Source organism: Drosophila melanogaster, chromosome 3L, assembly GCF_000001215.4.
Source record: "Drosophila melanogaster chromosome 3L".
In the NCBI taxonomy this organism is placed as follows: Eukaryota; Metazoa; Arthropoda; class Insecta; order Diptera; family Drosophilidae; genus Drosophila; species Drosophila melanogaster.
In genome coordinates this window covers 10,024,794-10,052,646 of record NT_037436.4, presented here as the reverse complement: position 1 = coordinate 10,052,646, position 27,853 = coordinate 10,024,794, and the positions used below count along the sequence as shown (strand labels likewise).

General features: G+C 42.0%; 1 protein-coding gene and 2 long non-coding RNA genes across 7 annotated transcripts in view; 1 reads left to right on the top strand and 2 right to left on the bottom strand.

The window, feature by feature from the left end:
- Positions 1-27,853, bottom strand: part of dpr6 (defective proboscis extension response 6) — a 164,710-nt gene that overhangs the window by 86,714 nt on the left and 50,143 nt on the right. For 4 of the 5 annotated variants that reach the window (NM_001274746.1, NM_001274745.1, NM_001300089.2 and 1 more), the window contains exons 3-6: positions 19,223-19,464; positions 15,791-16,001; positions 15,176-15,303; positions 11,623-11,791 (exon numbers count right to left, since the gene is read on the bottom strand). In NM_001274746.1, coding sequence (NP_001261675.1) covers positions 11,623-11,791; positions 15,176-15,303; positions 15,791-16,001; positions 19,223-19,464 — 750 coding nt within the window. Of the gene's footprint in view, positions 1-11,343; positions 11,792-15,175; positions 15,304-15,790; positions 16,002-19,222; positions 19,465-27,853 lie in introns of those variants that run through there. The other variant, NM_144182.2, reaches the window with a different exon arrangement.
- lncRNA:CR45878 (long non-coding RNA:CR45878) lies at positions 3,720-4,345 on the bottom strand. Its single transcript, NR_133203.1, has one exon. It is a non-coding gene; the product is annotated as a long non-coding RNA:CR45878 (long non-coding RNA).
- On the top strand, positions 22,509-23,239 carry lncRNA:CR45155 (long non-coding RNA:CR45155). The gene is made up of 2 exons (NR_124842.1): positions 22,509-22,545; positions 22,662-23,239. It is a non-coding gene; the product is annotated as a long non-coding RNA:CR45155 (long non-coding RNA).

Sequence of the window (27,853 nt, the reverse complement as noted above, 5' to 3'; positions counted from 1 at the left end):
ACACCACTTTTGTTTTGCCACTCGTTTTGTTCATTTGCGTGGCAAACAAATCGCTCGAGCGGCAACAAATTGAGTTTCTTTATGATGTCCCATTTGCCGTGTGCAGGTGTGCGAATCACTCGTCCCTTATGCACACCGGCGGGCATCTAAATAGCAATAGGTTTGAAAGCGAACATGAAGAAAATGTTATACATTACATACATCATTATACATTTGTTTATATATAATTTAGAGAGTAAAATTAATTTTAATTTAAAATTTATAAGTCATAGAAATTCCCTTTGAATAAATTTTGCTTTGTTAACTAAAACTCTGTCATGCACTATTAACTTAACCTTAGGAGTACTTTCATATGTGTGGATTGGAATAAATGTCTGTTTGGGCGTTGGATTTTGGGACAGTTTGCGAGATGATTTTTCACTGCGCCCTTTTTGGCTTTTCTTGGCCCGACTTGGCTCCGCCATCTGTTTGGCCACCGGCGAATAATTTCTTATATCAATCACAATTAATTATGCAAGCCAGACGAGCGTGTGTGCGATTGTGTGTGTGTTTGGGTTGCCTTTAAATGATATACGCCCGACATTTTTCCTTATTAGATTATTCATGCAAAGGTGCGCCAAAGCCAGGAAAACGCGACAGCATCAGTGATAGGGTTTTCCTCGCCTCCGGGAATCGAAAGTGTAATTTCACGGTGGCAAAAGCTGATGGCTTCCACTGCATGTATGAAACTACCACTTCCTGTTCCTGATACCAGTTGGTGTTGGCTATAGGGATTTTCCAGCCACACTTTACGCGCAAATCGCTGCTCAAACAGCCAAGTAATTGTGACCAAGGCGACTGGAAAGGAATTTCCATTACGATGGAGGGAAATGTTTAAGTGAATATGATATCTCACGAACTGGACTGGTAGATACCTTCGAACTTGTAAGTCAATAGAATTACATCGAGTACGAACAGACAAACTAACTTAAGACACTATAAAATATCAAAATATTGTTATCAATATACATTAAATGTACAATAAGTTTACTTTAGAAGTGAAAAAGGATTAAGCTTTAACATACATGTCGATACCTCTTTATCTTATCACTTAGACCCACTTAATCATAAAATGGTATCAATTCGCTTAGCTTCGAAATCGAAATATTGTTTTTTTTTTGCCAAGTCTAAGTACATATATTAAGCACTTCAGACTTCACCTGCTGTCAAACCTGTACCTTCGTAAACTATACTCCTGATACCCAGTGGAAAAAAAGAATAAGGACGAAAGGCAATAGTAGGGGGAGCAGCGAGCGCGTAATGAAGTGAAAATTGTCCTTAAGCGTCAATTTGCAACGGCGACAAGAACCACAGGGATGTCGATGAGACACGGAGATCCCTTCGCTACTTGCTGCGGTTGGCGGTGTACCCTGATAATTTGATGCCTGCCGATGCGCGATAAATATAATTTGTTGCACGTCATGTGTATTAACTTTTCGCAGACACTGTCTGTCAGCGTGGGACAACCGAAGGACAACGGAGGCGTGGCTGCACTCGAGGACTTTCCATTATGCAGCTATTTATACACACACGTGCGCCACTGGAGAGGGAAGAGGAGGCGTGGCATGTGTGCTGACCCCGCCCACAAATTGTAATTAAAATTGCATAGCTAAATTGATTATGTATATAATACAGCCATTTCTTTCGTTTATGATGGCCCATGCTTTTGCCTGGCGAAAGGGTCGAGAGTATCTGTAGTTGGCAGTAAGTAATTTCCAGCGGGTCGCCAAAGTTCGCCAAGTGGAAATTTTTAATTAAAAGCAAATGCCTTTGAGTTTGAGTAAATTTCTGTATCATGCCCGAAACGCTTGTGGTGCAAGATTGCGGCAGGGATTCCTATCCTTTTTTGTGCTGCTCTTTTTTGTATCCGTGTCGGTGTGTTTTATATTTTTGTTGTATTTTTTTTTTTTTTTGTGGAAGAACAACCTTCAATTAAGCAACTGACCGCCAAAAGTTCGGTGTTTTCACCTTCACTATTTTGGTGGCAAAAAATACGGGCAGCGGGATTATGGCTTCCAATCTGGGCAAGATTGAGTGCAACATAAGCATTTGTTTGTGCAACACAATGACGCTCCGCGTCCTGCATCGTGCGTTCTGCGGAATGAAATCTGGTTCCTGGCACACATCATGCTCATCTCCACGTGGGTTGCATATTCGAAGTGGAAAAAAATCGGGCACCTGGCAACTCTGCACGCTTCAATTTGAAATTTGTTGCTCGTTTTTTCGCTGACTTTTGCGGCAAAAGCTGCAATGCACTCAAAAAAAAAGAAAAAAAAGTAAAAAACAGTGAGCATGCATCATTGCAGCTGCGATGGGAGCTACGTCAGTTTTTTTAATAGACAGGTGAGCACTGCCAACGGACAGGTGGAGAGGGGGGGGGGGGGTGCGACGAATTAAACCGGGAACAATTCAAAAAGAGATCATATCATCTTTTTTCTTTCCCTCAGAATCCTTCCTTTTAATTATGGGTAACGAAAGGATATGACTATATGCCAGTTATATGAAAGCTTATCAAAGTCTGCGGTGTTGAAGGTTGGGATATGAAAAAGGGAAAGCTTCAGGATGAAAAAGAAGATTTGTAACTATATATTCCCCACAAGACAATTATACACAAAGAGTTAAGAAGCTAATTAGGAAAGTCCAAGAAAATGACTAAAATTCTTGGAAAATGGAAATAAATTATAATTTCAAACAAACAACTTTTTATTTGCATCTATGTATAAACTGTGAACTTTGATGTTTGCTTTTTGACAGCCAGACTTGAACATTGAAAGACCAAGATTTGAAAAACATTCCTGCCTTGGAATTCATTCCTTTGTTGAGTCTAAAAGAAAGGAAATTGGACATCTCGGCAATAATGTACTGTTACAGAGGAACTCATAGAAATTCCTATGAAAATGATTTTTCTAAACTAGAATTGAAGTTTATTTGCTTTCCAAAAGCATTTCATTCACTTGTTGAACTGGTTCCTTTAAAATAGCATACCAAATGAAATGTGAGAACGTGTGTTTCAATATCAACCTCCAGCCTGTGCATTTCGTAATTGAATTGTGAGCGAAAATTGGCATTTAATTAATAAAGCAAATGCAATTTTCGGTACCCCTAAGGACCAGCGAAATAACAGCAATAAGAGCCAAAAGAGTCCTGTCTGGCAAACAAATTACCATTTACCATTTGGCAGGGACATAATCTAGGAAACAGCTTGGTCCTGGCTAAAATACCTACTTCACTAACGGCTTTCGGTTCGTTTGGTATAATCAAAGTGGTCAACAAATGAATGTGTCACCTGTGCAAAAAGCCAAAGCCGCACAGCAGGTCTTTTGGACACATGTACTATTGAAACCAGTTGGGTAATAAAGCCAAAGGTAAAAGCTGAAGGGCAAAAGCGGCAGTGGCAAAAACATCATCATCATCCCTAAACAAGTCTGCCAGCAAATTGAGGCATACAAGCAATACAAATAAACACACATTTATTCGCACGATGAAATTAAAGTTTATGCCGGGTGAATTCGTGCTCTCTGCTATTTATGAACTGAGGGGGATGCACCGAAAAAAAAATATATCACACCCATAAAATACATAAATTCATTCTTATAACTTTAAATATTTGTACAAATATTTTTGTGATACATTAAAAATAAATTCATATAAAAAAAAAATATCAATCAACTGTAACGTTTATTTTTCAAACAGATCTTAAAGGACTTCTCCTGATCCTTTTCCTCTGCGCATCTTCGTTCCTATTAGTACCTGGAAATCTCATTAGAAACCGAGTAAATATACGTTAGCACCCGATGTGCTGGCTTAACTTTGTTAATGTGCCAGCATGGACTCGGTGAAAGGGAATTCGCAAGGGGGATGAGCCCATAAATGCACACAGTCATGAACTTCAGGACTCTATTCGGACCTCTGGACTCCCGGACAAGGACTCACTCATAGACGAAGGTCCTAGCTACTGGCATATTGAGCAGGGCGCTTAGTGGCTGGCGGAAATGCCCCGGCAAGCGGAAGTCCAGCGGCTCCTGTCCAGGATCGCCATCCTCTCGTCGAACAACCTGCCGCATTATTCAGCCGGACGGTCACGGCGAGTCCATGGCAATGACATTTACTATACACTCCAGCTCACCCGACGCTCGACTGAATGATTGATGCCTTTTATTCGTTTTCACAATTTGCGCAAAAACTTGATTTTCAAATCACATTCGTTAAAATCCCCAGAGCGTCCCAGGACGAATCCATGGCAGCAGGGAATTGGATGGGATTGGGAAAAGGGAATACCCCGAATGGGAAAATCGAATGGAAAGACGACATTAATGCCAAAGCCAACATTATGCCCGGAAAGTTGTTGCTGCCTGATGTCATGTGACAAATTTGGAAATGACAAAACACATCACGATGAAAAATGCTCGACCCCCCGAGTGAGCTGGATAATCGACATTTTTTCACCGATTTCCCTCTTTGTCTTTTGGCATTTTTTTTTTTGGCTGCCCGTTTCAGTTGTCATAATTGAGTTTTGCACTGTCCTCAATTGAAATGGTAGTGTTTGAAAAAAAAAAAAATTGATTTCTGCCGGCTACTTAAACCATCCACACACACACATGCACGTGAGCGAAACAGCAGCGAAATTGAAAATGAAAATTTAATTAAATTTTGATATCCGTTCTGGCCATAAATGAGTCCAGCTGTAATTTGGGTAGCCGTCTCGTTCGAGTCCTGGCCAGTTGGGTCACATTATGACTTGATTTCAATTGAAAATTCAAATGGTATTGGGGGTCAGAGTGGGTGCTGTAGAAAAGTGCAACCGACCAATTGCATTGACAGAAGGCCAATCTGCTAGGATGACTCGGGCAGGACATACCAACATACACACTCACATACATAGTATCCTTTGAGATTAGTCCTGCCAGATTGTAAAGTTGACTGTGTTGTTCGTAGAGCTTGGCGCTTCTGGTGCATCTGGTTGTGATTATACTTTTGCCCAGTGACCTGGAGTGTCCTTACTTTCGATTAGTTTGTTTGCTCAACTCGCCTGCGAACATGTCCCATCATTGTAGCCAGTTGGCTATGAGATCATTTACCCAGAAGCCATTTGAGCCACGAATTTAATCACTAATTAAGTGCTGTGCAGTGCAGCAGATGCACTAATTTAAATTAATCCGTATACTCTTATCATAACGTCGGCTGATAATACATTTTACTGATTTGATATATTGTATATGCCTCGGCGAGCGATTAACATAAATAATTAGATTTGGGTCAAGTCGCTCGGCAATAACGTGGCTCAAACTAAAATACTACAAAAGCCTGGCCAGCGAACTGAACACTTTCGGCTTAATAGTGCAGCCAGTTATGCTGACCTCAAAATACACACGAGAACAATACGTTTTCCATGAAATTAGGTTTTGGCATAAATCTTTCGTAAATTTCCGAAGGCTAAAGGAGGAGTATGAGAGAATGAGACCAGGTGCGTTTACGATTGTGTGGGTTAAGTAGCCGTAGTTTACACGCCTGTAGATCCTTCCGCCATTTTTCTTTTGCCTTTGTCGATGTGTATATGAGTGTGTGTGGGTGTGTGGGACTGTGTGGCCTGCGGTTATTGTGGTTGCAGCTGACCACTGGCCTCCACCCACCACGCCCACGTGACCCCCTCAATACGAAAGGTATCGCCTGGGCAACGAAATTAATCTCGTAAAATGTGCCAAAGTAAAAATGCAGAAATAAACAAAAGGAAAACAAAGGCCTGCACCAAAATCCCCCATTTGTAAGTATATCCATGACACCCTGAGCCACTCACACCCACCGTGAAGCAGGCATAAACCACCCAACCACCATCCCCTCCACATATGTCACGGCAAACTTTCGTATGCTGCTGCTCATGTAATTTATCAGTAAATTAAGCAATTTATTTTATTTATTCCATTACGTAAATCATGCAATTTGGCCCGATTTCATCATAGGTCGATGGCAACAATTTTCTGCCAACGGCAGCGATATCTGGCCAGGATTTACATGCCACGCAGCAAGCTCCCAAGTTGTTTTTACCTACACGCTTTGGTAATATTATTAAAATCACTTCGAGTGGCTGCGGAAAGATGGAATTCGGGTTTTCTAGGGGGGGGGGGGGTACTTTGAGCACGCAGTGCTCTCATAAAACCAAACATAATGGGCATCAGACTCAAAATGATACCCCCACGCCATTGAACCACACGATAGAACTGAATATTCGCCCACGTACGCATATGCGTCAAAACTTGGCTAGAAAATGTATGAATCTAATAAACAAAAGCCGTATATTATTAGCTGCGGATTTGTTTGCAGCCAAAACCCGAAATGTTCCTCCCACTTTTACGGCAACGAAGGAGTTATCCTGGCCACACAGTTCTTTACTCCTCCTCGGCTTTGGCCAAAATATCCGGGTCGTCTGTGGTCGCAGGATCCCAGCATCCTTTCCATTTCCACACTACTCCTACTTGGCGTTGCCGCTGTTCAACATGGCACAAATTATGTTAGCCGGCAATCTCCGAGGATTGACTATGCATGAAGCGAAGGCTCTACGAATGAGAGATTGTGATGGCGGCAGAGCTCAGATGTGGAAACCCACATACGGAAATGTTATCATAAGTTATGGACAAAGTTTTTCCAGGCATTAGTTTTCGGAAAAATGCACTGAAGGAATGTAGGAGGATAATCAACAACGTATAAGCTGTATTTAATACATCAAACTGTTAGATAGTACGAAAATAAGTATTTGCAAGTATGATTTATTGAACCTGCATAAGATCCTATTAGTAGGATGTAAACTAATTTGTATAATTATGTTCTTTTAAGCTTAGTTATATAATTTGTATCCTTTATCTTTCTCAGTGTAATTGTTGGCGCCTATCAACAAAACGGCATCATTGCCATTTAAATACACACATCTCGACTCTGCAATTTGCTGTAGCTTGTATTAAATTGTGTTGCCGGAATGCCAAACTAGCTGCAACAACAACAGTGCGTCACATTCACATAGACCCATCCACACAGGAAGTGTTAGCTTTGTGCGATGCTCCTAATGTACAGACTAATGGGGCAGGAATGGAGGGCAGGTGGACAGTTGCCAGGAGCCAGGATTCCCTGAAAGCCGAGAACTCTAGCCAACTTCAGTGACACACGTACACACGATTAAAGGCGAAAGATGGCGAATGGAGCATACCTGCGAATTGCAGTGAGGAAAAAGTTTTCCAGTTTTCAAATAAAACAAATAGAAATAGGAATAAAAGAAATAGGAAAAAATTCAAGAATATAGAGATTCATTATGAGATTATTTAATCTTGTATTCTTACATGCTGAACAAATATGTTACTTAGAAAGCAATAAATAACATATGTCCATCATAACTGTGATCTTTATGATTTAAAAAGTTTCGTAATCTTCACTATTCTCCACAGTGCACGCCGAGGGACTGGCTCTGGCGAATCGGACTCCGGCACGGACTAGGACTAGGAATCCTGGCCCAGAGACCAGAGGATCAAGAGGTCGGGCACTCAGTCAGCGGTCCGCACAAATACAAACGCGCAAACAATGAAACGAAATTTTTGCGCTACGGCATCCTTAAGGCGCAATGTAATTTCCTGTGACAAAATACAAAGCTAATCTGCAGCACACAGCGTTGTTGTCGGCAAACACGAAGTGGAATAAATTCGCCATCCTGCGAAACTTGACTAAAGGATTTCGGGCGTCTCTGGTCTCCGGTTGTTTGTGTGTGTGTGTGTTTCGCAGGACATACGGGTGACTTCGATACGTGCAGCAAGCTATGGGGATTTTGCTCCTCCACTTTTTGGACGGGAAGCAGGTCAAGGCTTTAACTTCTCACACTTTCCTTGATCTGCCTGAGTCGTTTGCCATTTGATGAGCAGGCGGCCAACAAAAGCGCTACACAAATGGCCAAAGAAATTTCAAACTGGCGAAAATAAATCGAAACTTTGGATTTTCTCGTACTTTTCTTCAGGTTTCTATTTTCGTGGGGTGGGGGAGAGGTTAGGATCAGATGGCCAGGACATTTGTCGGTGATTCTGTTTGATTTCTCAAGTGTAAACTGCGACGGCATCAGCGCTGTACGCCGCACAAATATCAATATGCCGAGCCACGAGTCACCTGATCCCCCTTCTCCCATCATTCCTACTTTGACCATAATTGAATGGAGCCAGGTGGATGCTGAAGCATGCCACCCCCAATCGAATTCCATCCTGCAAAGATGCATCGAAATCATCAGCAGCAAATAGGGCAAACTACCTGCTTAGGCATTCCGGCTACGCAACGTGGATGGACACTGGCACTGAGCTCCGAGTTCTGATTTACCCAATTGTTGCCTGATTGACAGGCACATCCAATGCAATCGCTCTCAAGGCGCCGAGCGCACAGTGGTTTTCGCCTGTGGTTTCCATATCCAATTTAATGGGGCTCTAGCATTCAGGGAATGGCCACTAATGCGGCTGTGGCGAAACTCAATTCGACGGCATACCAAGTCAGATATTCCACAGGATATGCTCCTGACAGCTCAATGCAACTTGGGTGCCGGCATAACACTCAGTTATTCTCTGGACAATACACGGAAATTCAGATTACACACGCATTAAATAATCATTAGTAAACACAGATGAGAACAGGAGTATTCAAAAAGTATTAAAGTTTCCAGAATTTTGCATTCCGTTTAAGAGTTGCATAAATGTTCTCTGTCTAGCATAAGATGATGTAACCTTTCCTTTTTTCCTTTTTTTTTTTGATTCAGTTTATTTAATATAATATTGTTTGATGAAATTCAAGGGTCATCTTATATACTTCAGTTTGATGACCACTGCCTTGTGACAGCCAACAAAGTAATGCTGAGAGCCATGGAGCAGTTCTCACCATCCAGCTAGCCATGATGACCTATGCATATCCTGCCCTGGAGGGGTGTGGTTCGTCTGAAGGACATTTCTGATTGCCAGGCAACAGGGGGCTGGTAAAAGGACAATTGACATCACCATTCTGAAATCCAAACTATGAGCTGCGTTTTGTTTGCCTGTCACAACACGAGGCCCCTGTTTCTGTCATTAACGCTCGAATTCAAGTGGCCTTCGACCTTCCATTCAGACTCGTGGTGACCAAACACTGGCGAAGGTCGAAGTTCAGCAGCTAAATCCAAATAGATAATCTGATTTTTATACAGATTACGATTGTATAACGCTGTTATGAAACATTCGAACCAGTAAGCCAAGGTGATTCACTACACAACATATTAGGGCTTGTTAATCCGCTTTGCAAATAGTTTTTCAATAACCTAAATGGGTTTGTCGTTTAAAATTCAAAAACAAAGAGAAGCTAATCTCGACTAAGACTTTGGTACATTTGTTTAAACAATATATAAAACGTAGAAAGTTTTCTAACAAAATATTGCGCAAATATTTTCAATATCTGTAAAGTGAAAAAAAATCACATCGCAAACATAATAAGGCCAATTGTGCGATTTATCGCTGATTAAAGAGCAATAAACAAATGAATGCAATTAACTTTTTTATTAAGACATTTTATGTGAGAAATGTCAAAGGAGATGAAAGTCAATTAAATTTCAATAGGTTATTAATAAAATACGTATTTTCAAATTATGCAGCTTAATTAGTGCACTTAAATCAATCTTTCTAAAGTTGAATAGGTTTATTAAACGACGACCTAAAAACGTTTTATTTATTCAATGGCTGCAGTTTAGAATCACTTTATGGCGAGATTTTGGATTTATTTAAACAGTTTTGAAAGGCAATAAACATCGGATTTCACTCTCAGCTTATCGCTGTTTCGCCTAGAACATCCGGAGTAGTGTAAGCTCATATATTCAGTGACCAATATTTTTTTTATTTTCCGCGTGCCGCGGCTTTTTGCCCGTTTGGTTGTTGGGGCTGTTGCTTCATTATTTTGTTTGTTAAACCCACTATCGCACAGGCATCTCCCACCTGGTTGCTGGAAAAACCCCAAACAGGATCCCCGTTCTCCTCTCTGTTTTCTATTTCTATGCATTCATGCATAATGGCTGGCAAACGTTTACAATGGCAACAGCATGGATTTCCGCACGTTACCATTTGCGGTCCATTTGCGGGAAAACGCTGGGTGGTGGCTACTAGTGTCGGGGTCACCATGGTGCTGTTAGCATGATTGAAAAACGTGCCCCCTTCATTTCCGTATCCGGTGCGCCCAAACCCGCACCCTCCCTTTCAAATTGTATACAATTCGTTGTCATAGTCGCTCGCAGGGCCTTTTACCCACTTTTACCCACCCTCTTCCTATCCCTCTTTGCTTTTTGTTGTCCTTGTCTGTGGCCTTTACAATTACGTAATTTATTTTAACTGTGTCAAATCCACGACGATCGACAGCGATTATGCTGGCAAATTGCAACAATTCCTCTGCCCACGAAGTCCCACTGGCAATTTGTAAATGTCGCCGGCATCCGTCTTTTTGTTTTGGCTGGCGGGAAATCCTTTCCCCGGAGCCTGGAACTCTGGCAACTCTCGTCTGTCTGGCACTCACTTAACTGCAATTAACCGCAGTGTGCTAATTAATTTGCTCATAATTGATGCGATTATGTTCTGCGAAGCTGCTGCAAAACAACCAATCCTTCTCGCCCCGTGGGTAACATCAAAACATCAAAGCCGAAAATTGGGCCATTTTGCACTGGCGATACGGGAGATTGTGGAACCGCTGCACTTTTGCGGTCCGGCTGGAAATCAAGCGTACCGAGTTCCTGCACAATTTATTAAGGACCCGTAGCCGGTCAATTGTGAAAGAGTCACGGGCATCCTGCATGCAGGCGGAAATGAGCCGAAATTGCAATCGGAAAGAGGGCTCAGTTGGCTAGCAGTGGGTCAAGGCGGTCAGCTGATGGGGAATTGCAGAGTCGGAGGTCACCAGTCGGCGGTGGTCACTGTCCACTGGTGTTCCTCTGGACTTGGCTGCAGCCCCCGGGCCAAGTCCATTTGACTTCATAAAACGTCCCGCTGGGTAACGCCCTGTCACGGATACATGTATTCAGATGCAAAGGCAGCGCTGCCAGGACATTTGAAAATTTGTCACACGGCAAAAAATCAATTTCAACTCGATATAAACTACTTATAAAAATTGCAAAATAAAATGTATTTAGGTACTTTCATTACTTGTATCTGGTAACAACAAAATTAAAATCCTTTTGAAACACTTTACTAGCTATTCCATTTTTTGAACTAATAACAAACTTTCCTAAGAGCGCTACATTTTTCCCGCACCCTGCAAGCTTTGTATAAAACTATATAGATTTTTGATTCAAATCTGTATCCCTGAGTATATGTGTGATTTTATTTTTTTTTTTTCGTGTGCATCGGAGCTTGAAACGCAACAAAGAAAACAAAATGGCAGCACAGTGGATGGCTGTCGGGTTCGTTTGTCAGTTAATGCAAGTGCTCCTCTACAAATGGCATTTCATGGGCGTGGCATTCGGGTATTTGCCCAGAGGATGGCAACAATTTCTGGGGGTGTTCCGATTGTCCCGATTTTCGGAAGGCGGATCTCAAAGGGTGGGGCAGGGCAATGGGTACTTACCATTTAGGACATGCACACGCACACTGGCCACATCTGCATTGGAGGGCGCACAGGAGTATTTGCCCGAATCGGCCAGATCTGCATTCTGTATGAGCAGAAATGAGGTTGTCACATCGCCCTTTTCGGTAATTACCGACACGCCGCCTCTTGATGAATCATAATTAATGACCTGCAAATGGAGAGAAGGAGGAGAGTCGTGAGTACCCTTAGTATTTTCCATGCATGTTAAATGCCCACTCCTTTTCCCGCAATAATGTCAAAACAATGAGCGGCCAAACAGCAAGTCGCATGTTTCTACGGCTGTTGTGCCTAATGTAATTTCTGACCCTCCTTTAAAGTGCGGAAAAATGTAGCAAAACATGTCGCACAGCAAGTGAGTTACGAAAAAATTGTCTACTGATTTTCATCTTGATTTTCTCTCACCTCTCATCGCTGTGTAAATTATACACCTGAAACGCAAAATAATTGAGGGTGTCACAAAACACTGTCCTTGACTGACACTCGTTGAAATTGTGATTTTAATTGGAATTCGATGGGTGTGTTTCGTGATTAAAGTTAACTTTCGACATCAAAGATCGCGTGAAATGTCATGCAAATCAGGAGGATTTGAGGCTCCTTCTCCACTCATTATGCTTATTACTTTCTGTGAGCCATCTCGCAGATGACTTGATATTATCGATTTGTGCAGAATGTCGTCAGGTCTTGTCAAGGACTGGATTTAACAGCAGCTGAATGCATATTAAGTCGCTCCCACCAGCCGACAAAAACAAATACCAGAATAATTTGCCAATACAGCAGGGCCAAAGTTCGCGTTAGAACCGAGCTGACAGAGAATTGATATTAACACATAATGCCGCTGACAGGGCAAAGACTTTGTCACCACCAACAACAGAAGCAAAAAGAAATGATATGCTAGAAACAACAACGCCGGAAATGAGACACGGCTCAGAACCCTTGGCCAAAGGACCTCGGGCGCATAATCTGCCATCTAATCCCAACTAATCGACGACATTTGCGATAGTTTGAGAAATGAAAGCAAAGTTAGTGTCACTGATAGTGATGCCGATGGCTAAACAGATATAGACATCAAGAAATAGGAAAGGAAATTGGATAAATCAGTCCATTGATACCGATTATGAAAATGTGTTGATTGCACAATTACATCGGTGGAAAAAATAAATAGCAAAATGATTTGGTAGAAATATAGCGTTCCAATATTAATAGTTTATCTGTGCATTTGACAACTTAAAAATTTGAATGAATTCTCAAGTTTTTTTGTAGAATTCTTTTTTGGAAAAATATCTCTCAATTTATAAATCTTTTTTACAAATGTCATACAGAAATGACTTTTCTTATATACCCCAACACAGTGGATATCATTCATGAAAACAATGAAAATGACACAAAGTTTGTCGCACAAACTTTTGGCAAGTGAAAAGTTTGGTTATCAGTAGGCACACGATATCCTGGCCCCATTATTGCTGACTTCAGCATAAAAACCATATTTGTGCTATAATATTTTTGCCCTCGGCGCAAATTAGTTAATGAGCGTGGGCGGCAAGGGGGCGTGGCCAAAATACCAGTGAGTTGAAATAAATGCGAATCTGCAGTTTGTCATTTGATAAATTGAAAATAAAAAGCATCCTGCCATTGGAAGTTTAAAAATTCATGGCGTGCCGCCTGCAATTTTCATGACAACTGCAGCTGTTGCTGACTTCTTCAATCTGGTGGATCAGATGGGATTGGTAATGGAATTGGGGGATTGGGGGGAAAAATGCTATACAAAAGACACAAAAGGAAATAATAATACGGCCGGAAAATGGTAAAAAGTAAATAAAATATTTGTGTAAAGTGTAGCCCATTGAAAATGCGCATATTTTGCATTTATGTGGCACTTGGCCACGCAATAATCGCCATCATATTTTGAGCATAAAAAAAACCAGCAAGCCCTGGGTCATAAAAATCGTTAGTAAATAAATGTCGCTCAAGGCACCGGATTTTACTGTAAAAATCGTGAAAAGTGGAGCAAGCTGACGACCCATTGAAAATCCTACTTGACTGCTGAAACAGGGCCAAGAAATTGGCTATTAGCTAAAAACCGAGGCCACGTAAAATGTCAGTTATTTGCTGGAATTAGCCGGAATCCATCCGGCATGCTAGCCACACATATGCCACAGTCGAGCTGTCAAGGACCTGACCTCAGGTGCGAAGAGGCGAAAATATGCAACACGTTAATTACAATTAGCGAGCGGAAGTGCGAGGCAAAAAGTGTTGCATACATTTCAGGGATCCGCGTTGCAAGTGCATCAACTGGGTTTATCCATCCATTAAACTAATTAACAGCAAATTTGCATGGATCGTAAATAATCCGTGTGCACGGAGCACGAAGTACGGCGAACAGGACAGCGCAGGACTTTGCAAAGCCTGCAGCAAGGACGCGTTAAGGTTCCTGCGGCCACTCATCGCACACACACACACAGGTAGACTTGGGTTTTAATTAGAAAATTCCTGGAATACATTAAAATACGCCAAGTGGCCGTGCAAGAAGTGAGCAGCAGTTGTTGGCCGGATTTGTGTGTACAGCGCATTTAACACTAGTTTCTCTCTCTTTTTCTGCTCCACAATCTTTTACTCCAAGCGTTTTTTTGTTGATATTTTGTTTGGCTCTCGCATCGCAATTAGCGTGCAACTGTTGCGGATTTAGCACTCTGCAATTAGCCAACAGACTGGCTGCTGCTTAACCTGGCTAAGACAACAGGGCTAATTGGCGGAAGCGAAAGGACAATTAGGTCGAGGATGAGAAGCCGATCTGAAAGCTTACTGCTTCGTTCTTCTTTTTTCCTCTATTTGTCAACAGCGGTAATTTAAACATGACCTGTCCGCCAAAACTTCATTGGCCGCGTTATCCTTGGCGGATTTGCATTTGCATGTGTGAAGGATGCAGGATAACCGAGCGCGCGTTGATTCGCTCATTAAAATAACAGCAGCTGACGTTTAAATCTGATGAGGGTCCCCCAAAAATCCAGACAGGAAGTGGCAAGGAGGTGTCAGTGAAAAGGAATGGAAGGATATGGGAGGATAACTTTTGCTGACACCCGGGGGCGTATGAGCAACGAAGTTTGCTCTGGGGCATTGAAGTTTTCTGATTTGGAAGTCAGCTTTTCTAAGTTGGGAATGACATATGTCATTGTTAAGCGCAACGAAATATTGCTGATGAGGGCAATTAGAATGGTCGGAAAATAAGTAAAATGTAGTATTTATATTTATGTTTGTAGAGAAATCTTTGGTTGTACTTTATCTGTATTTACAACTAAATTAAGTTAAATGTACTTAATCAGTTCTGTTGTTGACGTCCGAAATAATAGCCCAAGGCGATTATCAAGTTGATAATATCAACTACATTTTGTACAATGAAAACTAACCAAGACATTATGTAATAAAATGTTTACTTCTAAAACGATTAAATAAACTTAATTTTCTCGAGTAGCTGAGATGAACGAACTTCAAGTGGTCAATTTTGAGGGACTGTAAAATAACAATAAGCTTTAATTACCTCCTCGTGATGATACCAAAAGATGTAGGCCGGCGGTTCGGGGCTGAACTTTACAGTGCAAGTGAGATTTATGGTGCTGCCTTTATCCACGTGAAGGTCAGGACCTCCCAGGATGGTGGCCGTTGGCACTGGGTGAGGCACCGAGAAAGATAGAGAAAGGCAAGCAAAAGTAAGTGCATGGAGAAAAAAAAATATATATAGGGATGAAAGGTGGCCGCTGCGCGTTGGCTGGCACTGTAGAATAATAAAGTACGAGATAAAATGGAATTATTGTCGTATAAAAACCAGGTCCTCGAAGTCCCTTCGACGTGGGACTTTGCCTTTCCTTGGCCGTGCGTGTTGCTCACTCGTTTGCTGTGTGTAATTTATTTGTTCAGCAACTTCGTTTTTCTCTGCAATTCGGCGGGGTGTGCTCATTTCATTCCCATTTTTTCTTGTTTTTACGCTGTTTTTTTCTGTATTTTGTCATCAGCCGTTCAGCGAGTGCTCTTTGTTATTTGTGACGACGACAAATGGTGGATTTTTTATGAAGCCCGTGTGCCCGAAACCAAATCGGCACCGGAATCCCGATCCCGTTTCCAATCCAAAGGACACCTCTTCAACTGCTCAACTCACCCACGACATTCAGGCGAACGAAATAGCTGCGCACTGGCTGCGTCGATATCTGGCACTCATACATGCCGGCGTCCCGTTTCTGGGCCCACTTTATCTGCAGTGTCCAGTCCTCCGTGTCCTGGTGATGGGTCGCCTGGAATCGCTGGTCGCTGGTGTAGGTGTACGAGCCGACCGTCAGTATGTGGATGTCTCGATGCCGGATCCAGGACACCTGTAAAATACCAGAGAAACAATCGTAAATATTTGCAATCTCTCGCTAAATCAAAAGGATTGCTCCTGGTGGTGCGGGGGTTCAAAATACGGTTAATCCACCTAATGGAGTACAGACATTGCTGAACAATGTTGCGAAATTTATGACTCGCGGTTGTGCAGGCAAAAGTAAATAACTTTCTTTATAGACAAATATGAAGAGTACAACATTCATTAGGTTTTAATTCAAACATTTGCAGCATCTCTATTTATTCCAGCAGTTTTTCTCCTTGAAGGCCTTTTGAAGAATCACTTTTAAGCAATTCAACTTACATTCAATTAGCCGAGCTGCACCCAAAACGATATCATTATTTTAAAACCCGTAAAATCGCGTCATTTGTCTGCTCCTTGAGCAAGCGTCTGGCCCATTAAAAATGCAGCAATTGAAAACGAATTGCCGACGCAGTGCCATCAAAATCGAATAAAACACCCAGCTAGAAGAAGCTTAAGGATCCAAATTCGTCCCGAAAGGATGGGCGATGAAAAAGTTTTGCATCTTTTTCGGCTGGGCGTACGTGACGTATGAGCGACGTGTGACGAGCGGCTGCTTGAATTTCCGGCGGGTTTTTGAATGGCATATAGAGGGAAATCCACGAATCTCGGCGGATTCTCTAGAGAAACCACTGCGGCTGCCATTGCTCTGGTCGTGCTCGAGCTGTTTTGGCTTTGCTTAATTATCACAAACTTTTTAAGTAGTTTGCGGTGCACAGAGATAACTTTGTAAGCTGGCAGGGCGGCGGCTTATATAAACTTATTAAGTCAAATGTAAATGCAAAATTATCGCACTTGACAGCCGAGTACCCACATGCACCGTCACACGTAAATGTGTATGGTGCTTTCTCGCAGTGAAAAGATGGCATGCGTGCGTTTAATTATACGCAATGTTGTTGCATACTTTCGAGGGCCGCCTTCAACAATTCCGTTTTCGGTTTAAGGATGGCATGCAGTTATCCTGTCGTTTTCTGTTTTCGGTTAGGGGGCTACAACTCCTCTTGTGAAAATCCACCGAGAGTGCATAAAAGTGCGAAAAACATGGCTCTCGCACTTTTGACAACTAACGCACACACTCGCAACGACATCGCTGCCATTAAACAAACATTTTACGCAACAAATTAAAGCGTAATTAACAAGTGCACGCTGTGCTGCATGCGGTCCTGTAATGGAGCCACACCCCCAAAAACCCCAATCCCCCAATCCGCTACCCCCTGAGGGTGGGCTCATATTAGCAGCAACGCACCCGCCTCCCTCTCCCCAAGCAATATGAACAGCAGATGCATAGCGAACAAATTTTCACAGTTCAATACACCACAGATATATTTATAGCCATTTACATATTTATACTTTCCTTTTAGCCACACATCTAATAAATAAATCCATAGAGGTAGTCTGTTTGTTTCATGGCGTTTGAAATGTTAGTTATAAATCTAACAATGGATATTTCGAAAACACATTTTCTTTCCGTGTCAGGAGCAGCAACAACAGCTCGACATTCCGCTTCAAGTTGCGAGTTGTGCCCATTGGAAAGGGGGGAGTCAAAGCCATTGAGCCACCCGGGTGCTGCAAAGTGGTGCAGTTGGATGGTGCCCTGTGGCGGCAGTGCAACTTTTGGCTTCGTGCAACTCGGACTGTGAGCCAAGTGCTGTTGACGCGTGCGGCGAGAGCAATTTCATGAAATTGTTTAAATAATTTCGCGCTCAAATGCAATTCAGTTTGCTGAAGAGGGGGAGTAAAAATAGAGAGAGAGAGTGAGCGAAAGAGAGAGAGAGAGGCGGGCCGAGCGAATGGGCGTGGCAGGGCCAGGACTCAAAATGGTTCGCCCACTTGAGGTTGCACAGTTGATGTATGTGTTAGCCGACATGGGTGAGTTTACTGGGGGGGGGGGGGGACTGGCACTCGTCGTCCCTCTTTTGTTTGGCAAGAAATTAAAAGTTGCGCCCTGCTAACGGCATCCTGCAACGCCATCCGCATCCGCACTCGCATCCGCATCTCCATTTCACTGCTGGCTGCCAGCGGGATCCACTTCCTGGTGGCGCATTTGTGTCAAGTGCTCGCGAGCGTGTTGAAAGTTTGTTGGTTTTTGGCATCGCATTTTCCCTTTGGCAGCCTGGCGAAAATGAGAATTGGGCGGGCATCTATATGGAAATTTCTCTTTTTCCACAGGATAATAAAGCATCGCCTGGGGCATAGAGACGTGTGTCTCTCATTCATTAATCGCCCGCCTCATCTGCCAACTGCCTAATTATTCATAAACCTATCTGGAGGGCATATTAAAAATGTTGACCCTTTGCCGTCACCTTTTGACAATTATATACATTTCATTAAACACATTTTCCAAAGGCTGTCAGCTGGCCAAATTAAATGAAATGAAAAAACGTTTAGAATGCACATGAATACAAATATCTGCGCAATTTTTTGTGCCGCCTGAATGTGACAGCAGGAAACACTGAAGATCAAGCTCCAGCAGCAGCAGGTTGCCCCCGGCCGACCTTTGTCTTGTGACCCCGCACCATTGTGGAGGAGTGGAGCAATTAAAGCAGATAAACAAAGAAAGCAATTGCGAAACAACAACAGAACAAAAATCGGGGAGGTAAAAAATGAAATTGCTAAATTTTCGAAGAGACAAAAAAGCAAACTTGAAACCATCTTAAAAGCCGCCTTACCGCAAAACGCAAACAGAATGCGGGGCGTGCTGTGAGGTTAAGGAACTAATTAAAAATTTCACCGTCATGCTAGGGGAATTACATTTTGGTCTACGCGTCGTCGACCAGTTTTTAGGCAATCGGCCAAGAAATCAACGCAAGAGGCGGTCGCATAAAAAAAATAAAAATTATTCCGCGCATGGAGACAAAACACAAGTTGGCCCAAAACTTTAATGGCCACGAAGACTCGTTGTCGTCACGCACGACAACAAACTTTTCGACACGAGTTCGCTGTTAGCCCCGAAAGACCCACATCGGAATCAGTCAGATTCAGGTGCACACTTAAAGAAATAATTAAGGATCGCAAAGATTGTTCCAATTTGGCTTTTCATTTTGAAAACAAAATTGATTTCGCAAAAAAATAAAGTTTATAAATTTTAAAAAGTTTACTTCTTAATATTAACAATGTGTTTTGATCTTTTATCAAAACCTCGAAATATGATTGCACACTTTTCGACCAGTGCATCTTTAAGTCGAAACTCACCGTTTTGTTGGCCAAATTGCGCACACGGCAGCTGAGATAGGCGGACTTGCCCATGAGGGCGGTGACATTGCGCGGCGTCGAGGGATCGAAGTAGGGCTCCATCCACTTGGGATGCGTGTAGGCGGCGGTGGGCGCGGTGGGCAGGAGGAGGGCCGCCTGGCCGGGTGTGGGCGTGGTTGTCAGCAGGTCATCCAGCGAATTGTAGCCCTCTATGGGTCCCTGAACACCGCCGTTTGTCATGTCTGAAAATGGTTGGCAAAAAAACGGCAAAGTGAGAAGTGAATTTCGGTGTGAAAAAGTCAAAAGCTGCAAATAGACACAAATGCTAAAGCTAAACCCCAACCCCCATGGTACGCGTATGCAAATGTGAACCTTTTATCTATGTGCGGTTCACCACGAAAATATTAAAAAAAAAACCCAAAGTGCATCTGTTGGCAAGAAATTTGCGCAGCATGCCAGTCGCACACAAAATGACATTTACATTCATTCAGTCACTCGGATTCGCCCCAAAAAACCCCAACACGCTGAGTAACACACTCTTTTCGGATGCACTCGTCATGGGGTCAGAGGTCGCATTCGAGTACCGCCCTAACTTTGCTCATTAAACGCGCTCTGTAGCTCAACTCTGTGGTCTAAAGGTGAGCTCAAGTGGCCTAGAGCCATAGTATTAGGCCGTGACCATTTACTCGCAATTTGAATGATGACCAAGAGTCCTGGTCAAATGTATTTTTAAAGCCAAACAGTTGCAGGGAAATGAATTGCAATGCACAGTGACAAGAAGGTACTTTATAAATGACTAAACAAAAGCATAAAGAATATTTCATATCACGTTTGATTTAAAATTATATTACACCTCGTATAACTAAAGTTCTAAGTATCGAAAGAGCTGTCCCAAAGTACGCAACTCTTAAATGTATCTAAACTGATTATGAATGATTTTTATCATCATAAGTATTAGATATGAAAAAATCACATTTTGTGGCTGTCATGTTTTCCAAAATGTAAGTCACTGTACGAGTCTACAACTGGGGCTCATTGCTCCTGCTCTTCGCAACTAGATGTGGAAAATGGTGAAGGGACTGGGAGAAAGTAGTGTGAAGAAAGGGGGTTTGTGGTAGGGGGGCAACCTTCGAGCGAGTGAAGTGTTTGCGGTTGGCAAGTACAAGTGCACACACACACACATGTTGCCAGCGGAATTGTGTCACTGCTCACACACGCACACACACTAACACAGATGGCAAAACCGCAAGTCTCCCTTTCTTTTGCTGCGGCAAACCCTTTTCACTGTCGAGCTCATGGTTATGCAAAATATTTGCACTCAAATCATATTTCAAGGATTAAAACTTGCATTCATTCGAAAACTGTTTTTCCACATGCACGCGCCCACAGCACACACACACACAAACACACGGAAAAAAATCGTTATAAATGTGGTATTTGTTGATTAAAAATATTTATATTTCTTTTATATTTTTAAGGTATGTTTAAAATTGTCGTTAAAAAAAATAGTAACTTCGAACAAGTTTTATTAGCAAATTATTTTAAATGTTTAAATTAATCTCATCATTATTCTTAAGAAATTGCAATACTTTTTCTCAGTGTTCCAAAACATACTAATGCGCACCCAGAACTTCGGCTTCATTAAACAAAATACAGCTGGGAAAATCCGCCCGCCCCCCAAGTGACGCGCTCTTCCAAGCATATGGGGGCGTGGCCATCTCAATATGCTTAATGTGGGTTAATTTGAGTGAAGGTGGCATTTAATTTAAACTTCTCCCCACTGCAATTGGCATCTTCTTCGCCACAGTCACCACTTATCCAGCTGGCAAATGCTCCTCCTGTCTTTCTGACTTTCGGTCTGTCTGTGTGTCTGGTTGCATGCTGCGTGCTGTATCCTTCGACTCGCAGGACATGTGCATTTGTCGATGTTCAGCTTAGTGGTTTGTTAACTACACTCATGTTAATGTTGTTCCTTTTCCCCATGCGCAGCTATAAGACATACCACCATGTGTGGATGTGGTTGTAAACAACTTTGGAGGGAGTTATCATCCGAAAATCCCCCATTTACTGATTATCGAGGGAGTTCTTGATGCCCATTAGTGCACAGCAACAATAGCCGAAGGCTTATTGTAATTATGAAATGAATTTCCAGCAAAGACATTAGATATGAGCAAGTAGACTACATCAAATTATATGACAGAAGCTTTGTGTATTAAATTTTCCTATGACTTTTGGTTCTGGGTAATTATTTCTAAAATTTGTACAAATTGTATCAGTACAACTAAACCATGAGTTTAGTCATAAATGGCTTAACATAAACTAATCACCTATATAAAAAACGCATATATTTTTTTGCTTAATCTTGTTTAAACTTTAATTTATTCGCTTTAAGCCCCGATAAGCCAAGCTGTGTAAGCTTTAAGGAGCGGTAAATTCGAATTCAATTGCCACCGCTGAATTTTCCTCATTTGAGGGCGCTGGGAAAGCGGCATGTGTGCAAGTGGGTGCGATTCGAGTGAGTTTTCCCACTTTTTCTCCCCCATGTGCGTGTGTCTGGGGTTGGTTTAATCATTACGGGTGCTAGGCCATTCCACCAGTCACCTCCTTTCGCCAACCTCCAATCCCCAACCATCGGCCACCCAAAAACTCATCTCCTACATCCCAGCCCACTCGATTCACAACCCACTCACACAATGACTTTGCATATTTGCCCTTAATTTTCGACAACGTTGACGAGCCGCGTGGAGCAATTAAGAAAACTTTTGCAATTTTCACGCTTTTGTTTCGGCATTCTTTTTTCCATTTCCCCTTTTTTTTTTTTTTGGTAGTAGAGACACACGAGGAGTATGGCAACTGAAATGATGCGTAATGTGCAACACTTTGAACCGTTGACTCAATGAATTTGGCTTATAAAATAGAACATCCCTCCAACACGGCCCCCATAATTGCCTGCTTATGTTGGGAGCTGTAATTTAGCAAGATGGGGATTCCGACGCACTTAATTGTGTTTAATGGCATTGAATTTCATAGTAAATATCGTTACATTTCGCTGCCTTCGCGGTAATTAAAAATCAACATTGGCTGCGTATCGAGTTACTCGGAATCCTCCATTTTCAGTTCGACTTCTTATTTCCATCTCTTCTTCGTAACTTGTGATGGTGGATTTAAGGGGTTTAATGTAGTTCTTGCACTATATATATATAAGTATTATTTGCCTAATAGCTCAAAAACTTAATACTAAAATATTGTTGTCTAATTTAAAAATCCACCATAGGAACCTATAGAAATTGTGTAACTAACCATACTTTAAGTGTACTATTTTGGTAAGCTGCTTACTTAATTTGAATGCTTACTGGGTATCTTATAGTCGATACCCCGCTCTGTAGCATCTTCCGCGCCTTTCTGTCTGTTGACTGCTTTATCGCACCACTCATTTCAGATGACGAGGGCAATTGGAACGGCTCCTGAACGTGGCCTGCCAACGTCTCCTTGAGTAATGATGCCTTTTGACATTGTCTAAGCGATTTAATGCGTGGAATCGTGAGTTGGCTGGAAATCAAATGGGCATTGAGATGTCGGCCCTCGAATATGCACGCGGCCACCATTCAGCCACTCAGCGACCCAGGCACTCAGCCACTCAACCCTGTGTACCGCTAAGCCACCAAACCGCCGAACCGCCGAACCGCCGAACCACCGAACCATTCCAGGATCAAGTCACTCATTTATTTATGTTGAGCACGGTGCATTGGGACGCTTTTGTGGCCGGGGCACGCTGCTCTTTTGGCCATCATCGCCTGCGGCTGGGATGTCTTAATTAAGCTTAAATGATGCTGCAAAATTTATTTCATCTCGCACCAGGAGCAATATCGCCAACTGGGGGTTAAGGTGCGAGCATCTTCTATATACGCCTGCCGTGCATATAAATTATCCAAGCAAATTACAAGGCACGAAAATTGAAATTGTGTATGTGGATGGGCAGACGGTGGTGGGCGTGGCAGCTTGGCAGCATAGCTCTTGAAATGGCTGTCATATTTGGTCCGCTTCTTTGCTTCACACATAATAATTTTTAATGCTGTTCATTAATTAGCGTCAATCGAGAGGAGCTTAATTGCTCACATGATTACCCCCAAAAGAAGTGAAGAAAAAATGCGTGTCTACAAATGGGAAACACAATGAATGTCTGTTCCACCAATTTTCAACAAAAAGTTGATCATATTCTCCGCTGCAGCTGACCCCATTAATTGGATATAATTGATTAACGAGTGGGTATTTATTGCTTATTCAAGTTTTTTTTCCGAAATTTATGTCTTGATTTTCGAGTCTTTATAAACTATTTGTAGGTTTAATTGTTAGACAACATGCATATTATATATTTAGTAAGTAAACTAGTTTCTTGACAATTTTACAATTATAAAGTTAACATTTTGAAAGGAAAATAGTTTATGTATGCAATAGATTCGCGTACACGAAGTCAAATTTGATGCCCTCTTTTTCTTTCCCCAAAAAACTTCACAAAACCAAAAGTATGCTATGGAAAATAAATCCGTCCAGCCTCAAAAGGAAATAGTTTGTGCATGAGGAATTTGTTGGTTCCACTTAATTTGTTTCTGGATACACCACTGGCACACACACTGGGTTATAATCAAGACACATTTCCCGGCTGTCTGAGGCAATTTAAGGGCTTAACATCCTGTTTGCTGCCTTTGTCTCTTGTTATCTTCAACCTTGATTGACAACATTTTTGTGCAGCGTCCTGTCCTCCTGGCCAATGTTGTTGTTGCTGTTATTGTGGTTGTTGTTGTTCCGGCTTGTTTGTCTTTGCATAGCCACTTCGTATGACAAAACATGCGATACAACACGACAACGAGAACAGGCAACAACTCACACACGGACAGGAGAGCGTGTGTGATCATATATGCACACTTGGCTTAGACACGAGCATAATTCTTGTTATGAAATATTCGTAAAATTCATACAAAGTACAAGCAAATGGCATGTGAGTAAGTTAAAAGAAGTGTGTGTGTGTGTGTGTGTGTGTGTGGCTGGGTGTGAGTGTGTGTGTGTTTGCTTTTCAGGCATTGAAGGCCGAAAGCATAAAGTGAAGTTTATACAAGAAGTTTGCCTCTGCTCCATCTTGGGTAATCCTAGTATCCTGGAAGTCCTGGTTTTGGTTCACGTTCTCATTCTCATTCTCGTTCTGGTTATGGCATGGCTTATCACCTCTGGCATGGGTTGAAGCTTATAATGAAGCATTGTTTGCCGCTCAAAGTTTGGCCAGAATGGAAAACAACAACAGCATCAGCTGCAGCATCGGCTTCAACAAAAAGACAAGCCACAGGCAAAATGGCGAGGAGAATGGCGAAATCGTCTGCTCCACGAGATATTAAAACAATATTTGCCGTGACTAAAGTTGGTCGCATAAATGCGTGCAACTACTTATACAGAAACCTAAGTACATTCTGTTAAAATTTCAGAAGAGCACTGAGAAAAATCTGGAAAATAATATAAAGCTATCGGTCTTGTTTTCTGGATTCTTTTCTAGCATTAAATATCATTGGGATGCCAAAAAATCCAATAATTTTGAAATCAGTGAACTATTTTCTTCTTGGTAAATTCATTTTTCCTCTGTGCAACATTTGCATGATAATTTAAATCAAGGAGCTTCTATGGACTTGTTTACCTATTGGTTTTGGCCAACAATTTGCCTGCTCAGTTCTTGATTATAGCCTGGCCCATTGCCGTCTGTTATTGTTTGGCATTTTGCACTAGTCTCGGTTTTATTAATGATCACCATAGATTTTCCAATCAGTATGTGTAATGCCTTTCCGCCCCAATTGTGCGGGTCGCCACCCAGAGGGCCACGCCCCCTCGGGTCGGTTCCCTTTTATGCCGACCCCATCGGTGTGTGAAAGAAATCTATTCAATGACTTGGAAAAGGGTCTGCCATGTCCTTGGGCCCGGTCGAGAACCCAAAAAGCCAGGCTAGCAGTCACAATGTCACTTGGCCAATGGATTTTGTCTCGATTGAAGGCCAGCGCTGTTGTTGAATTTTAATTGCGTGTGTTAATTTTGGGGTTCCTCCATTCAATTTAAATTTATGGCACAAAACCCAAACCCATAAATTGAAGTGGGTCAGGCGGCAATTTAAGACACAATTTATTATCATGACGGTGTTCGAAGTTCTGAATGCTGGGAAATTGGATCATACTGCGGATTAAATCGAGATGAAATCCTTGAACGATTGGCCAGGTGTTGTGTGTGGTCTTTGCATTATGCAATGCAACTTAATCAATCAGCAGCTGCGTGTCTTGATAAATGTCGGTTAAGCGCTTTCGAGCCTTTTCTTTTTTGTACTATCGAAAACCGCAATGTAGACATTTTAATTGAAGCCAGGCCAAGTGAGATGTCACAACATGTCGGCCAAAGAAAAAGAGGGATTGCGTATTTACAATTGGCGGCAAACCGCAAAAGGCAAACTCGATTGCAATTGTTGAGCCGGCTGCTGCAATGAAATATTAAATTCAAATGAAAACACAATAGATTTTGCTCGGCCTGGGCATTGTTGGTTCTTTTATTGTTCCATCCATTGAAATATTTAGCAGCACAGTGGAACTGCATGGTTCTAAAAGAGCCCATGACTCGACTTAGGCTCATCCTTCCAGTTTTATGTGCCTTTTCGCCCACTTTATGCCACTGTAAGCCGAAACAACTGCTGCTGTTGGAAAACCACATGGCAAAGTGCAAACAAACATATAATAAATCATTTTTAAATAATTCACAATCTGGCCAAATGACAGTCTAGCAAACACGAGTGTGCGTATCAATGTGCTACCCTAAAGTCGAGCTCCAAAGCTTCGTTTTCCAGTGGGTGTAAAAAATGTAAGAGGAGCGCAAAAAAAAAAACAAGGCCAAAATGTCGCTTTTCTGGTCTTTGGGCTCAGCACAAGCTTCACTTTTGGCCATCACGAATTCGATGGCAGATCCGCAATACGTGCTGCCATCGCTGCGAGTATTGTAGCTTTAAGAACTGGCCCATTCGGAGTTTTTGTCCTCATTTTTTTTCCCTATTCCCCCTATTCCATATGCATGTGGCTTAGACGAGGCGGCCAAAAGGGACTCCCCCAAACTTGTTTGCCGTACGCGTTTTGCTGCAAGTTCCATTCGCAGCTACGAGTTTGATTGAGTGCCCCTTTGGTTGATGGTCGCATTTGGAATTGAGTTAAAACGTAGCAAATGACTTAAAAGTGCCAACTATGGCATGCTTAGCCATGTCTCTTCCTCTTTGAGCCCTTCTGCCTGTCCATCAGATCATCTTCATCATATATACACGACTGCTAGTGCTGGCAAAGTGGCAGTAAATGGTGTAGGATTTGCTTTAATTCTTCGTCCTTGTGACATAGATCAATATATATTTTATTCGGTCTTTATTTAACTGTAACAGTTTTTAATCTTATCATTATTTAACAGTATCATCATTAACCGAATTGAATTCAATTCAACAGTCAATTTCAGACTGTTAATTTGCAATGTCCTTGAGGTTTAGGATATGTCCTGCTTTTGTGGTTGTCTTAAATTGGATTGAAAAAATAAATAGTTTTTAGTAAACCTCCTAAATAGCAGCCTAGAAATTTGACTGGAAAACTTGGTAGCCGGCAGCACTGGTGATGTGCAATCAGGACCAAGTCGGTGGAGGATGTGTCGGGATCTATGCAGTGACAGTTATTCACTTACATAGTGGCACTTAGTTATAGAGCGATGGAAGGACGAGGAAGAACGTGCACAATCATTGCGTCAGTCACGTTTTGAATTGAAGAAATTCATCAGACAATTTCGACTGCGTCACACAGAGTCATTCCTTCAGCTTCAGACACTCATTCCTCGTCCCTTTGGGTTATTCCCAACCTAAGTTCGTTGCCAGCAATTTGTATTCCGTTGAGTGGGTTTTACCTCAAAGAAATATAACAAAAAAAAAAATTGAAACGGGCACGAATTGATTGAATTAAATTGGGATTTTTATGCGTGCATGATTGCATTGATGAGCGGCCTTCACTCTTTTTCGCTACAGTTATGCCGCCACTCCTTTTCACAACTTTTGAATGCTTTATTGTTCGAAATACTCATCAGTATAGTTGATGATGCCATTTTTATGTGCGTTTTGTTTATTGCGTGAAATGCATTGAAATGACAGCATTTAACCATTTTATGGCTTTCTCTTCAGCGCGAATGATTTGCACATGCTCATCGTTGGCAGCAAATTGAATAGTTTAAATAATTTATGGTGGTATTCATTTTTTTTTTATAACTTACGATTATGTGGTCATATAACCATAACAATGTTGCAGTCCGATATTTACAGTTGAATGCTGCACTGTGTATACATACAGAAAACATCAGTGATATCGTGTATAATGTATTCACATTAAGTGAATAAAACGCTTCGCAGAGCTTCCAAAAATAGGATTAAAACTAAAAATGAAACAGACAGGTCAAAAGTCATCGTTGAGGAGTGTGCAGTCGTTTTTAAAATTCCCCTGTTAATTTTCCACTTGGTTTAACTTAGCCGCTCAGGTGTGCGGTAAGCTAATCTCAAAGCCTTTTACCCGAAAACGTGCTCCGACCTTTTGCCAACTA